Consider the following 15455-nt stretch of genomic DNA (forward strand, 5'->3'; position numbering starts at 1 on the left):
TGCATGGGTATATTGTGTATATACATACAATGACAAAATTAAGTATTTATTTATTTAATCTGTAAAATGCATCTCTGCCATACCAATCACTGATCTCTTACCACATATAAAATGCATAGGAAACGATGTCTCGCTAATGATTGGATGCTATCTGCCCCATCATCTTATCAAATTCTTGCAACAACAAAAAAAAGTCAACTCACAATTACAGTATCATTTCATTACAGTATTTCTTTTGCAATGGGCAAATAACTATCAAAGACAAAGAACACCGGAGTGGTCAAAAGGGATCCCGATCAGGAGAACACGATCCTCGGGCGAAGGACTTACCTTTTCCTGCGCCCCGCGGCTCCTAGAAATCCCATTCATCCGCGCCCCATCCAAAGGACTGCGAGTCTCTAGCTACAGCCAATAGGAGCCTCAACTGATGCTCGGACTACAACTCCCACCCTCTGCAACCCCTTATTTCCGGTGCGATCTAAAGCAGGGCTCTTCAACCTCGGCAACTTTAAGACCTGTGGACTTCAACGCCCAGAATTCCACGGGAGTTGAAGTCCACGGGTCTTAAAGTTGCCAAGGTTGGAGACCCCTGACCTAGAGGCCCTTGTTAGGTGTCTTCGGCACTGCCGGGGATGGGTGAGTTTTCTTTACCTTAAGACCGGCGATGTTCAGGAGTGTCGATCAGATAGAGGCGACGGGGCATACGCGGTTGATAGCACCAAAACCTCTTTCAAGTCAGCTTCGTCCTAGAAAACTTACGTTTCCTTCTCTCCCACTCAGGCGTTTCTGATAGACAGATCCGAGTCGTCGCGTCGCTTAAGCGATGACGCAAAAACCAGCGCGCGGCCTCGCATGCGGGCATCCGAAAAGGGCTCGCTTCCATGTCTGCGACCGGCTGCGCGCGGTTGCTTTCTCGGCTCCCCTCGGGCCGATTCCGCTGCGGATGCCCTTTGGCTCTCCGGAGCCGGAGCGGCGGTTTGAGCCGGGCGTCTTCTCTCCCTGCCACGGCGAGGATCGCCTTCTTCACTTCCTCCAATGGCGACGATGACTCGGGCGTCAAAAGCCCGGACACGTCCTTGTTCGTGCCACTGCAAGTCTCCCCGCACACCTTCGCCCCGGAGGTCGACGTGGGAGCCGAGCTGACCAGCCCGCTCAATAAGGGTAAGCAGCCGGAGGAGGAAGAGGCCCGGCCCGTTTTCCCGCGCTTTGCCTCTTGTCGGCGTCTCCCAAAGGGTGGCCGGGCGGGTCGTGACCTGCACAACCAGGAGGAGCCGCGCCATTCATGGGTGGCCGGTGCTTATTTGAGGGGTCGACCGTCCTTCAGTCCGTCTCGCTGCTTGGAGACGGACTTGGGAAAAGCTGGGCCAGGTGTAGGCAAAGTTGGCTCTTCTGTGACATGCGGACTTCAACTCCCAGAATTCCTGAGCTAGCATGACGGGCTCAGGAATTTTGGGAGTTGAAGTCCACAAGTCATAGAAGAGCCAACTTTTCCTACCCCTGGACTGAGCTATGGGATGGGCCGCTGGGGGTGGCTGGGGAAGACTTCAGAGCAGGGGTGAAATTCAAAAGGTGGGCGTGGCAGGGGAAGGATGCTGCAAAATGCCCATTCCCTTCCCACTCCACGCAAAGGATACTGCAAAATCCCCATTCCCTCCCCACTCCAAGGGAAGGATACTACAAAATCCCCATTCCCTCCCCACTCCAAGGGAAGGATACTACAAAATCCCCATTCCCTCCCCACTCCTGGAGAAGGATATTGCAAAATCTCCTTTCCTACTCCACTGTGGGACCAGCCAGAGGTTGTGTTTCCTGGTTCTCCAAACTATTCAAAATCCAGGGGAAGGATACTGCAATATCTCCATTCCCTTCCCACTCCAGGGGAAGGATACTGCAAAATTCCCATTCCCTCCCCACTCCAAGGGAAGGATACTGCAAAATCCCCATTCCCTTCCCACTCCAGGGGAAGGATACTGCAAAATTCCCATTCCTGGAGAAGGATATTGCAGAATCTCCTTTCCTACTCCACTGCGGGGCCAGCCAGAAGTTGTGTTTGCTGGTTCTCCAAACTATTCAAAGTTTCCGCTATCGGTTTTCCAGAACCTGCTGTATATACCCTGCTTCAGAGGCTCTTCTCTGAAAAAAATAACCCTGGAGCTCACCGGAGTGGTGTCGAACTAGACAGCAAAGTTATTAAGTGAGGACAACTTGACTATTAGGCTGATAATCGTTAAAGAAGGACATGTTTAGTGCTTTGGATCCAAAGGGTTTAAAAGATGTTTCAAAACAAATATGGGTCGCTCACTCATGTTGTGTGCCGGAGATGTCCCCTTTGCATCCTTTCCTGAGTTTGTGTTCTAATCGTGCAATCCTTAGGAAAAGAAGTGCTTGCAAGACAGAATGTGATAGACCGGGTTATACGGCATTTACTCAATTCAAACATTTATTTTCTTGGGGAAATGAAGCTATTGTGAGAGACCAGAAAGGCCAGATGCTGATGGGTTTGATGTACATGGCTTTGTCTTTCCCAAGCACCCTTTTCTGCTTTGGATTCAAAATGATGCATATCTACATTAAGTTTCAATAAAGATTCCTAACTCCAAATACGGATTTGTAATGAGAGAATTTGCACATTATAATGTTCTGTCGGGCTCTCTGGTAGAATCCTCCCAAAAATTCACAGGTACAAATTTCACACACACACACACACATTTGAAAATTCAAAACAATGTTCTTTTTAATGAAAATTCACTTAAACTAAGCCCTCGTCTCCAAACAAACTGGTAATTTGTACAAGTCCCTTATCAGTCCTGTGATACTTAGCTTGCAGCTGTGAGGCAATTCAAAGTCCTTCTTTCACAAAGTGAAACACACTTTGCTCTGGTTTAGTTTCAAAGCAGGGAAAACTCAGCACACAAAAGGTCAAACGCAGCAAAGCAGTCACGAAACACAACGATCAGATAATCCTCCACAATGGCCAAACCACAGGCTGCTATTTATAGCAGCCTCACTAATCACCACAGCAGCACCCAACCACAGGTGGCCTCATTTTCTTTGATAATAATCTCTCAGTTGTTGTTGCCTATGCATCGCTCTCCGCATGCGTGGCTGTATCATTAACTCTTGTTCTGAATCCAAGGAGGAGCTAGATAATTGATCTCCTTCTGAGCTGTCTGCCACACTCTCCTCCCTGTCACTCATGTCTTCTTGGTCAGAGGAGCCTTCATCATCAGATTCCACCGGGGGCAAAACAGGCCTGCAGCATGTGGATGTCTCCCCCACATCCACAGTCCTTGCGGCAGGAGCTGGGCCAGAGCTAACCACAACATTATAATTTAAATATGAAACAGACTCCTGTCATTTAAATCTGTTTTACTACTATGACACAATGTATATTTATTATAACATGAAATAAATATTTTGCTTTGTTCTGTTTGGTTTCTTTGTATTTTGTTTTAAATCACCACCCACCATCCTTGGTATCCAATAACAGAAACTTTCTTGCTAGATTCTTTCTAATTTTTTGTAAGAGGAGGCAGCAGAAATGATAAATTTCTTTCAGGGCTGAATTCACCTTTTGTGCAACAGCGCCTTTCTTCCAAACTTTTCTAGATAACATAGTTATAGTTTATTAGATTTGTATGCCACCCCTCTCTGAAGACTCGGGGCGGCTCACAACATAACAGTAATACATTACAATACATTACAAATCCAACAGTAGAAAAATTAAATCAATTTAAAAAACATTAATAACATAGTAAAATCCCTAACTATACAATCATACACGTTCAACCTAATCCATCATACAGTAAGGCCGAAAACATAATAAAAAAGGAGGGAGAAGGTGATAATTATCCCCACGCCTGGTGACAAAGGTGGGTCTTCAGCATTTTACTGAAGGCGAGGAGGGTGGGGGCTGTTCGAATCTCTGGAGGGAGTTGATTCCAAAGGGCCAGGGCCGCCACAAAGAAGGCTCTTCCCCTGGGTCCTGCCAGCCGACATTGTTTAGTCGACGGGACCCGGAGAAGGCCAACTCTGTGGGACCTAATCGGCCGCTGGGATTCGTGCGGCAGAAGGCGGTCTCGCAGATATCCTGGTCCGATGCCATGTAGGGCCTTATAGGTCATAACCAACACAACCGACATACTTAAGAATTATTGAGGAAAAGGCTTTCCATTATTGTTTGTTGATTCAGTAAACATGACATAATCTTTGACTTCTAGGTGAAGTATTGAAGACGTTAAATAAATTTTGCAAGGGGAGAGAAGTTCAGAAACTGGCAGCAGAAAGTGGCCTGGATGGTATGTAATTCTTGGGGGTGGATGAAAGTTACTGGATATTTCTTTCAGTTGTTAAAAAACCACATGTTTAGATTTGATCTGTTTTGGGGTATTAAATTCTAAACTGGGGCAAGCACTGTTTTCTTCAATGGCAGCCTACTCTTGCTGCCATTCCTTCCTTTTTGAGAACAAAGAGAGTCATCTGTGTCACTGAAACGGAACAGATGAAGTTTTGATCTGTGGTTTTCAGCTCTTATTTACAAATTGGTTTCATGGAAGCTATATTCTACCCTTTTTTTTAAGCCATGGTGGCACACTGGTTAAAGTGCAGTACTGCAGGCTACTTCTACTGACTGCTGCCTGCCTGCAATTTGGCAGTTCAGATCTCACCAGGCACAAGGTTGACTCAGCCTTCCATCCTTCCAAGATGGGTAAAATGAGGACCCAGATTGTTGGGGGCAATATACTGACTCTGTAAACTGCTTAGAGAGAGCTGTTAAGCACTGTAAAGTGATATATATGTGCTATTGCTGTTTCTTTTAAGCAGATCATTCTGTTAAAGCCGGTCTTTTTTGACCATCATCATCATCATCATCATTATTATTATTACTATTATTATTATTATTACTATTACTATTATTTATTAGATTTGTATGCCGCCCCTCTCCATAGACTTGGGGCGGCTCACAACAGTGATAAAAACAATACATGGTAACAAATCTAATAATTAAAATCTAAAATAACAGTTTTACATTAAAAAGTCTAAAAAGAAAAAAAAACCCCAATAGATAAAATACATACACACAGTCACATCATGCACAAAATTACATAGGCAAGGGGGGGATGTCTCAGTTCCCCCAAGCCTGATGACAGAGGTGGTTTTAAGGAGTTTACGAAAGGCAAGGAGGGTGGGGGCAGTCTTAATCTCTGGAGGGAGTAGATTCCAGAGGGTCGGAGCCGCCACAGAGAAGGCTCTTCCCCTGGGTCCTGCCAGACAACATTGTTTAGTCGACGGGACCTGGAGAAAACCAAATCTATGGGACCTAACTGGCTGCTGGGATTCGTGCAGCAGAAGGTGGTCTCGCAGATATCCTGGTCCGGTGCCATGAAGGGCTTTATAGGTCATAACCAACACTTTGAATTGTGACCGGAAACTGATCGGCAACCAGCATTACAATATATTTGAATATCACTTATAATACAAATGTATATTTAGGTTGTCAATATGATTTTGAAATGTCTTGAAGAGAATGTTAGTAACTAACTTAATTTGATTAGTCCTGATAAAACAATTACATAATTACCGGTAGGTTTCATTGACCCATGTGCTTTAAAATATTCTTGTTAAGATTTGATTCAGATTTTAGGAATTTTGAACGTTACAGTACTGAACTTAAGTTATTTTTTCTTTATAGCTCGTCTTTTTCATCAAGTATTTATAAGTTTTAGGAAGTACATCATAGAGTCTAGTTTTCTGAATCCTGATCTGCACATTACTCTCAATGATATATGCTGTGGTGCAGGTAAGTGGGTAATGGAACCTTCTGTAACCTTTTGCTCTTCAGATATATTTTATGGTCTCTGATCATTTCCCCTTTATTATGGCCAAATTTATCAGGTCACTTAGATGCCCCATGTTGGAGATGACTGATGTTGGGAGATCAAAACATTTCATAAGCATCTCTTTTTAAAAAAGTATTTTATTTATATAATTAAATAAATATTATTAGATACACAGCAGTTCATGAATGAATGAATCATACTTGTTATCATTGGTCAGTGATTAATACAATTTTATAGTAGAAATTTAGAGTTGGAAGAAAAACTAAAAGCCAGAGAAGACTGATTAAAATAACTTAACCCCTAATGTTTATCTTCTGTTGTTTGTTTGTTTGTTTTGTTATGTTTAATTTGGAGTAGTCCATATTTTCTGATAGACATGTGGAGATACTTTCCAGTTAGTTTTTATAGGTGTGAAAAATTGTATACAGATAGAAGTTGTGTAGCAAACTATGAATACCCTAAACATGTCATTTGAATGTGGCGTACTTGTGATTTTTTAAATGCATGTTTTTCCCTTTTATCCTTCAGGTCATGTTGATGATCTGTTTCCGTTTTTCTTGCAACACGCTAAACAGATCTTTCCTATGCTGGAGTGTATGGATGATCTACGTAAAATCAGTGATTTAAGATTGCCTCCAAACTGGTTAGATTTTTAAATCACTTATAGCTACTGTGTAATCATTATCATTTATATTTGTACTGAAACATATCAGATTTATAGGACTGTGTTAATATTACTGGAATTATAAGGTGTTTTTTTTACCTATTTGAAATGCTGGCTATTGGAATATGTAGCTTTATATCAAACATATATTTTGACATTTTAATAATATGACTTCTCTGATGCTGGATACAGCTGACTTTGGAATAACCTCTGTTCAGTCCCGCTTTTTTTTCCCTTTAAGCCTTAAAGTTTTGGATTTTTTTGATTCCCCTCATCTCACCTTCTTCCTTCGACAGCAACTGTCTTCCTCTCCTTCCTCCTCCTCCTTCCACCCAAATTCCGAGCTTTTATTTCTTTCCTAATGGGTTGCACACATTATTTGCTTTTACATTGATTCCTATGGGAAAAATTGCTTCTACTTATAAACTTTTCTACTTAAGAACCTGGTCCTGCAACGAATTAAGTTCTTAAGTAAAGGCACCACTGTATATGTTTGGCTATCTTAGCTTTAATTAAAGTTTAGAGACTTGGAAATTTAGACAAGTAAAACTGATTACTGGACAGGTTTTTTTTTACTGTAGTACTTTGGCTTAGTTTTGGTGCAGAAATGCCTTGTTAAAACAGAAATACTCATAAATAAAGGTAAAGGTCCCCTCTGCACATACGTGCTAGTCGTTTCCGGATCTAGTGGGAGGTGCTCATCTCCGTTTCCAAGCAGAGCATCTACTTAAGAAAGAGCCAGCCCTGTGCAAAGACGTCTCTGTGGTCATGTGACCGGCATGACTCAATACCGAACGCACAAGGAGCACTGTTCCCATCAAAATGGTCCCTATTTTTCTACTTGCATTTTAACATGCGTGGAACTGCTAGGTTGGCAGAAGCCGCGACAAGTAACGGGAACTCTGTTACGTGGCGCTAGAGATTTGAACTGCTGACCTGATCGACAAGCTCAGCATCTTAACCACTTGAGCCACCACTTCCCTTATAATTTAGTAGATAAAGAGAACTCATAAATAAGAGTACGTAATTTGTTTACCACTTCTGCACTCAGTTTATTTGGTCAATTTTGATGGAAGATATTTTCCACTTAAAATATTTCCAATAGATCAGACAACAGAGAAACATACTAGCAATCAGTGGCAAATAATGAAATTTAATCAAGTTCAGATTCTAAATAGTGATGGCTTACAATCACAAGTGATTTCCCCCCCTAAAATGTACTGAAAATAAAGCACTTAGGCAACAGGCTATACTTGACTTACGGGCACAATTGAGCCTAACATTTCTTTGCTAAGCAAGACAATTGATCAATGATAAATTTGCCCCCTTTAATGTCCTTTCTTGCTGGAACTGTTAAGTGAATCATAGCAGTTGTTAAATTAGTAACATGGTAGTTGTTCTGCCTTGCCCCACCCAGAAACTAGGTAATTAATCAAACACACACAGGCTTGTAATAATAAAGCAATGGTTGTTCTTTATATTCAGAAGGCTGCAAGCCACGGAGTTTCAGAGCAATGTTAGTTTAGATTAGATTAGATTAGATTTATTGGATTTATATGCCGCCCCTGTCCGAAAACTCGGGGCGGCTCACAGTTTAAGAGTTCAATAGGTCAGAGTTAATTACTCCAGTCAGTACGGAAGCCTTTAAGTTTACGTCAGCCAGAAATAACTCACAGCTTAAATGTCAGAATATCCAAAAATCCACAGCAAACACAAAACCACAATTCATCAAACTTTCTCCAAAACTGAACGATAGACTCCCACACAAACCTCTCCAACCCTCCCCTTTTTCAAGGTTGCAGCAGTGTCATTAATTCTTATCACCTATGACCTCTAATCTGTTTCTGTGCTTGAGGAGCTGCTCTTGTCTTCTCAGCATTCTCCTTACCCGAACATTTAGAATAGGATTATTCATTAAATCCTCCCCTTCTGATTCAGATGAAACTCTGGCTGGAGATCTGACTGACTCCATTCCCCTCTCTGCCTCTCCAGTCCCTTCCTGCTCCATTTTTCTCTCTCTGCCTCTCCTGTCTGAGTCCTCCTCCAGCCAGATGGGTCTTCTGTGAGCAGATGGCTCCCACTCCCCGGAGTCAAAATCAGCAGCCATAGGGGCTGGCCTGAAGCCAACCACAACAGTAGTTTAGTGCATCTGGGTTCCCCACTGATTTGCTTGTCAGGTTCAAAAAGGTGATCACATGACCCTGAGACACTGCAACTGTAATAAATATATGAATTTTGATCACACGGCTGGGAGGGACGCTGCAGTGGTCATAAGTGTGGAATATTTGTTTGTTTGTTTATTTATTTATTTATTTATTTATTGGATTTGTATGCCGCTGCTCTCCGTAGACTCGGGGCTGCTAACAACAATGATAAAAAACAGCATGTAACAATCCAATTAATAAAACAACTAAAAACCCTTATTATAAAACCAGACATACACACAAACATACCATGCATAACTTGTAATGGCCTAGGGGGAAGGAATGCTGTTAAAAATGGTCATATGTTCCTCTTTCAGTGCCATTACAACATCGAACAGTCCCTAAAATGAATGACAGTGAGCATTACCTGCCATCAAAGATGTCTCCATTAAAAAAATATAAATAGCATTTGAGAAATCATGCGTAACTTACAGTAGAATAAAATTCTCATTTTTGGAGGGCAAAGCATCTACTTAGGAAAGAAATTCAAAAGACTTTTAATTTTAATTTAATTCTGTGCCGCCCAACTCCCAAAGGACTCTGGGCGGCTGGACATGATAGTTGGGTTGGGACATCGCCACAAAAGAGATATTTGAGATGGAATTTTAACCTTCAGTTTCAAAGCAGAAACATAATTTTATGAAATCTTACAAAATCTTAAATGTTTTATAGTGTAAACAGGCTGAAAAACTGCCTTGTCAAATGATACCACTTTGGTGTTGCATCTTGGATCTCAATCTGTACTCCAGGGCAGCCGAAAAGGATCTGGGGAGAGCTGTGTGTTGTCCATCCCAGATGAAAGAAAAGACACAAAAGTGGGATTGAGGAAGAGAACAGCCTTGTTTCTTTCTCTTACTCCATTTCCTCCACCTAGGGGTGGACTAATCTGTCCGTCCATAACCCTGGGGGGGGGGGATTATTGACCCCCTCAGAGAGGGTCTGCAACTTGGGCGTCCTCCTCGATCCACAGCTCACATTAGAGAATCATCTTTCAGCTGTGGCGAGGGGGGCGTTTGCCCAGATTCGCCTGGTGCACCAGTTGCGGCCCTATTTGGACCGGGACTCACTGCTCACAGTCACTCATGCCCTCATCACCTCGAGGCTCGACTACTGTAACGCTCTCTACATGGGGCTACCTTTGAAAAGTGTTCGGAAACTTCAGAGCGTGCAGAATGCAGCTGCGAGAGCAATCATGGGCTTCCCAAGGCATGCCCATGTTACTCCAACACTCCGCAGTCTGCATTGGTTGCCGATCAATTTCCGGTCACAATTCAAAGTGTTGGTTATGACCTATAAGTCCCTTCATGGCATCGGACCAGAATATCTCCGGGACCGCCTTCTGCTGCACGAATCCCAGCGACCGGTTAGGTCCCACAGAGTGGGCCTTCTCCAGGTCCCGTCGACTAAACAATGTCGTTTGGTGGGACCCAGGAGAAGAGCCTTCTCTGTGGCGGCCCCGACCCTCTGGAACCAGCTGCCCCCAGATATCAGAGTTACCCCCACCCTCCTTGCCTTTCTCAAGCTCCTTAAAACCCACCTCTGCCGTCAGATTGGTTTTTAAATTGGGGCTTTTAAGATTATTTTTAATATTAGATTTGTCTACATTGTCTTTTTTATTGTTGTTAGCTGCCCCAAGTCTTCGGAGAGGGGCGGCACACAAATCTAATAAATAAATAAAATAAAATAATCCAACTTGCTGTTAAAAATCACCCTCCAAGTGTTTACATAGCTACACCTTTAAAGGTGACGAAGTACAAATTCATATTACTTGATTTATTTTTACCTTTCTACTTATGTGTTCTAGGTATCCGGAAGCCAGGGCCGTTGAAAGGAAGATTGTGTTTCATGCTGGCCCTACAAATAGTGGGAAAACCTATCATGCCATCCAGAGATTCTTAAAAGCAGAATCCGGAGTATATTGCGGTCCTCTCAAGCTCTTGGCTCACGAAATCTTCCAAAAGAGTAATGATGCTGTCAGTATGTCATTGAATTTCTGTCTGATATTGCCTCTGTTGCAGTCATGCCGTTAACATGGAACATTGTTGGTGGTTAAAAAATGGGTGTTGTCAGTGTCTGTCTGGAATCCCAAAACAGCTTATAAGGTGGAGTGAAAAAAACATAGAATTTTTAGGGACAGTGGGTGGGTTTTAGAGTTGCAGTATTTTTCAAGGCTGTTCCTAATTTGGAGTCTGGGGATGGAGGAGTGGATTTCAACTACCGGATTTTTTGGAGTTTAAGATGTACCTTATTTTATTTTATTTATTCATTTGTCCAATACACAATACATATGGAAGAGAATAGACATGAAGTAATATATATAAAGATGATATGTAAAAATAGAGGAGAAGATATAGGAAAGGAAGAAAATATATATGAGATATGAGATAAAGGAAAGACAATTGGACAGGGGACGAAAGGCACACTAGTGCACTTATGTAAACCCCTTACTGACCTCTTAGGAACCTGGAGAGGTCAATCGTGGAGAGTCTAATGGAGAAATGTTGGGGGTTAGGGGTTGACACTATTGAGTCCGGTAATGAGTTCCACGCTTCAACAACTCGATTGTTAAAGTCATATTTTTTACAGTCAAGTTTGGAGCGGTTAATATTAAGTTTGAATCTGTTGCGTGCTCTTGTGTTGTTGTGGTTGAAGCTGAAGTAGTCATTGACCGGTAGGACGCTGCAGCATATGATCTTGTGTGCAACACTTAAATCGTGTTTTAGGCGCCGTAGTTCTAAGCTTTCTAGACCCAGGATTGTTAGTCTATTTTCGTAGGGTATTCTGTTTCGAGTAGAGGGGGGGAAATGTCAGTGCGAAAAATGGACCTTTTTTTTTTTTTTTTTTTTGCAAAAGTGGGGTGCACAGAGGGTTTGGGAGTCCTGCAGAGTGCTCCTGGGGGCTAGGAGAAGGCACAAACATCCAATTTTTGTGGAAAAATTGACATTTCTTTTTTTCAAAAATGGAGGTGTTTTTGCATTTCCCCAACCACCAGGAGCACTCTGCAAGCTTTCCAAATCATCTGTGTGCCCAATTTTTTGCAAAAACAGGTGAAAAACCAGTCTTTTTTGCAAAAAAACAAAACAAACAACAGTCTGCAGAGAGGGGCGGCATACAAATTTAATAAATAAATAAATAATTAAAATAATAAAATATAAAATAAATAAAATAAAATTAATAAAATAAAATTAATAAAATTAATAAAATTAATAAAATTAATAAAATATAAAATAAATAAAATATAAAATAAATAAAATATAATAAAATAAATAAAATAAATAAAATAAATAAAATAAATAAAATAAATAAAATAAATAAAATAAATAAAATAAATAAAATAAATAAAATAAATAAAATAAATAAAATAAATAAAATAAATAAAATAAATAAAATAAATAAAATAAAATAAAATAAAATAAAATAAAATAAAATAAAATAAAATAAAATGGAGTGTGCAGAGGATTTGGGAGGCCTGCAGAGTGCTCCTGCAGGCCGGGGAGGTCAAAACCTTTTTTCCCTTCCTTACCGCTTTGAAATCTTGATGCGTCTTATACAGCGGTGCATCTTATAGTCTGAAAATACTGTGATTCCATTGCCCATTAGAAAGTTTCACCACTGGAATGGTGAAAGAATCACTAGAATCACTCTTTTCTATAATTTACTAATCCTCCCAGAAGTTTGCTCTGGAAGAATCCAAATTTTTCTGGACCATATTTTCAGAGAAAAAGAGATTTCTTCCACTGCTTTCTAATAGTAGACATCTTCCTCTGCAGGTTACATGAATCCCTTATGTCACAAGACCACAGGGAGACCTCAGTTAACAACCAATCTTTCAGCAACCATTCACAGTTACAATGAATGTACTTATGACTGGATCTCAAAATCACAGCCATCACAGCACCCATACAATCACATGGAGCCAATCACATGGGTTGGGTTGGCAACTGGTTCGCACTTAGAAAGTTTCTACATCCTGAGGTCATTTGATTGGATTGGATTAGATTTGTATGCCGCCCCTCTCCGTAGACTAAGGGCGGCTAACAACATTAGTAAACAGCATATGACAATCCAATATAAACAGTTAAAAACCCCTATTGTAAAAGAAAACATACATACAGACATACCATGCATAAAATTGTAAAGGCCTAGGGGGAAAGAGTATCTCAATTCCCCCATGCCTGACGGCAGAGGTGGGTTTTAAGAAGGTTACGAAAGGCATGGAGGGTGGGAGCAATTCTAATCTCTGGGGGGAGTTGGTTCCAGAGGGTCGGGGCCGCCACAGAGAAGGCTCTTCCTCATGGTCCCGCCAAGCGACATTGTTTGGTCGACGGGACCCAGAGAAGGCCAACTCTGTGGGACCTTATCGGCCGCTGGGATTCGTGCGGTAGAAGGCGTTTCCGGATGTATTCTGGCCAAATGCCATGTAGGGCTTTAAAAATCATTACCTTTTCAAGTGCTTTGTTGGACTGCATTGTTTATGTCTTCAGTGTTATATCCTTGAGGGAAATGTTTATTTCGTTTTGTTTTTTTAATGTTAACAGAATGTACCATGTGACCTGGTTACGGGAGAAGAACGAGTGTGTATTGATCCTGAGGGGAAAGCGGCTACCCATGTGGCTTGCACTATTGAGATGTGCAGTGTTAATACACCTTGTATGTATACTTTTTTAAAGAAACATGTTTACTTTTAAAGTGCTTGTAATGTTTGTACACAAAACCAGCCAGGAAAGAAAAAAAGAAAATCATTTTAAAAATACTTTATTATGGAAATGTCTCTTACCTCTATAGTGAGAGAGAATAGAATAGAATAGACTAGAATTCTTTATTGGCCAATTGTGATTGGACACACAAGGAATTTATCTTTGGTGCATGTTCTGTCGGGCTCTCTGGTAGACTCCTCCCAAAAATTCACAGGTACAAATTTCAGACACACACACGTTTGAAAATTCAAAACAATGTTCTTTATAATGAAAATTCACTTAAATGAAGCCCTCTTTTGGTATAGCAAAGAGCACTCGTCTCCAAACAAACTGGTAATTTGTACAAGTCCCTTATCAGTTCTATGATACTTAGCTTGCAGCTGTGAGGCAATTCACAGTCCTTCTTCTTTCACAAAGTGAAACACACTTTGCTCTGGTTTAGTTTCAAAGCAGGGAAAAATCAGCACACAAAAAGTCAAAGTCAGTAACGCAGTCATGAAACACAACGATCAGATAATCCTCCACAATGGCCAAACCCACAGGCTGCTCTTTATAGCAGCCTCACTAATTACCACAGCCCCACCCAACCACAGGTGGCCTCATTTTCTTTGATGATAATCTCTCAGTTGTTGTTGCCTATGCATCGCTCTCCGCATGCATGGTTTATCATTAACTCTTGTTCCGAATCCAAGGAGGAGCTAGATAATTGATCTCCTTCTGAGCTGTCTGCCCCACTCTCCTCCTTCCTGTCACTCATGTCTTCTTGGTCAGAGGAGCCTTCATCATCAGATTCCACGGGGGGCGGGGGGGGGGCGCAAAACAGGCCTGCAGCATGTGGATGTCTCCCCCACATCCACAGTCCTTGGGGCAGGAGCTGGGCCAGAGCTAACCACAACAGGTGCATATGCACTCAGTGTACATAAAAGAAAAGATACATTCATTAAGAATCATAAGGTACAACACTTAATGATAGTCTGGATACAAATAATCAAATCATATTAGGAATCAGTCCATATAAATCATAAGGATACAGGCCGCAAAGTTACAGTCATATAATCATTAGTGGGAGGAGATGGGTGATGGGAACAACGAGTAGATTATTAGTAGTGCAGACTTAGTGAATAGTTTGTTAAGGGAATTATTTGTTTAGCAGAGTGATGGCGTTTGAGAAAAAACTGATCTTGTGTCTAGTTGTTCTGGTGTGTAGTGCTCTATAGCAGTGTTTCCCAACCTTGGCAACTTGAAGAGATCTGGACTTCAACTCCCAGAATTCCCCAGCCAGCAAATGCTGGCTGGGGAATTCTGGGAGTTGAAGTCCAGATCTCTTCAAGTTGCCAAGGTTGGGAAACACTGCTCTATAGCATCATTTTGAGGGTAAGAGTTGAAGCAGTTTGTGTCCAGGATGGGAAGGGTCTGTAAATATTTTCACAGGCCTCTTCTTAACTTGTGCAGTATACAGGTCCTCAATGGAAGGCAGGTTGGAAGCAATTGTTTTTTTTCTGCAGTTTTGATTATCCTATGAACTCTGTGTCTGTCTTGCTGGGTTGCAGAACCAAACCTGACAGTTGTAGGGGTGCAGATAGGCTTAATAATGGAATGTTAGTAAACTTTTAAATTTGATAGATAAATAAATGACTCTTTTATTGCATGCTGTTCTTTAAGATGACGTGGCTGTGATTGATGAAATTCAGATGATTAGAGATCCTTCGAGAGGCTGGGCCTGGACACGAGCACTCCTAGGTATGTTTTTGGAGAGTTTATTGCTACCAAATGGTGTTATTTTAATCCTGATTGTATGTAATTTGCAGCGTTGAGTTTTAGAGCACTCTTCCCAAGTCTCAAGCTCTCCAGATTTGTTGAGAGTACAGTAGTCCCTCACCTATCGCTGGTGTTACGTTCCAGATCTGGCCGCGATAGGTGAAATCCGCAATGGGGAATTTATCGACTGATAGTAATAATTTAAGTATTTATATTGTAATTGTTTGGTAAGTTTTCATTGTTTTAAGTGTTTATAAACCCTTCCCACACAGTATTTAGTTTAGACACAGTA

At 41.4% G+C, this 15455-nt stretch overlaps 1 protein-coding gene across 2 annotated transcripts in view; it reads left to right on the forward strand.

Annotated features, from left to right (window-relative positions):
* The first annotated feature begins 799 nt into the window (after positions 1–799).
* Positions 800–15455, forward strand: part of SUPV3L1 (Suv3 like RNA helicase) — a 37241-nt gene continuing 22585 nt past the window's right edge. Inside the window, exons 1-7 of one of the 2 annotated variants that reach the window (XM_070752185.1) lie at positions 800–1161; positions 4221–4298; positions 5693–5800; positions 6369–6483; positions 10513–10681; positions 13247–13358; positions 15068–15145. In XM_070752185.1, the coding sequence (XP_070608286.1) occupies positions 882–1161; positions 4221–4298; positions 5693–5800; positions 6369–6483; positions 10513–10681; positions 13247–13358; positions 15068–15145 (940 nt within the window). In that variant the 5' untranslated portion in view covers positions 800–881. The remainder of the gene's footprint in view (positions 1162–4220; positions 4299–5692; positions 5801–6368; positions 6484–10512; positions 10682–13246; positions 13359–15067; positions 15146–15455) is intronic. The other variant, XM_070752186.1, reaches the window with a different exon arrangement.

This window comes from Erythrolamprus reginae, chromosome 5 (genome assembly GCF_031021105.1).
Source record: "Erythrolamprus reginae isolate rEryReg1 chromosome 5, rEryReg1.hap1, whole genome shotgun sequence".
Classification (NCBI taxonomy): Eukaryota; Metazoa; Chordata; class Lepidosauria; order Squamata; family Dipsadidae; genus Erythrolamprus; species Erythrolamprus reginae.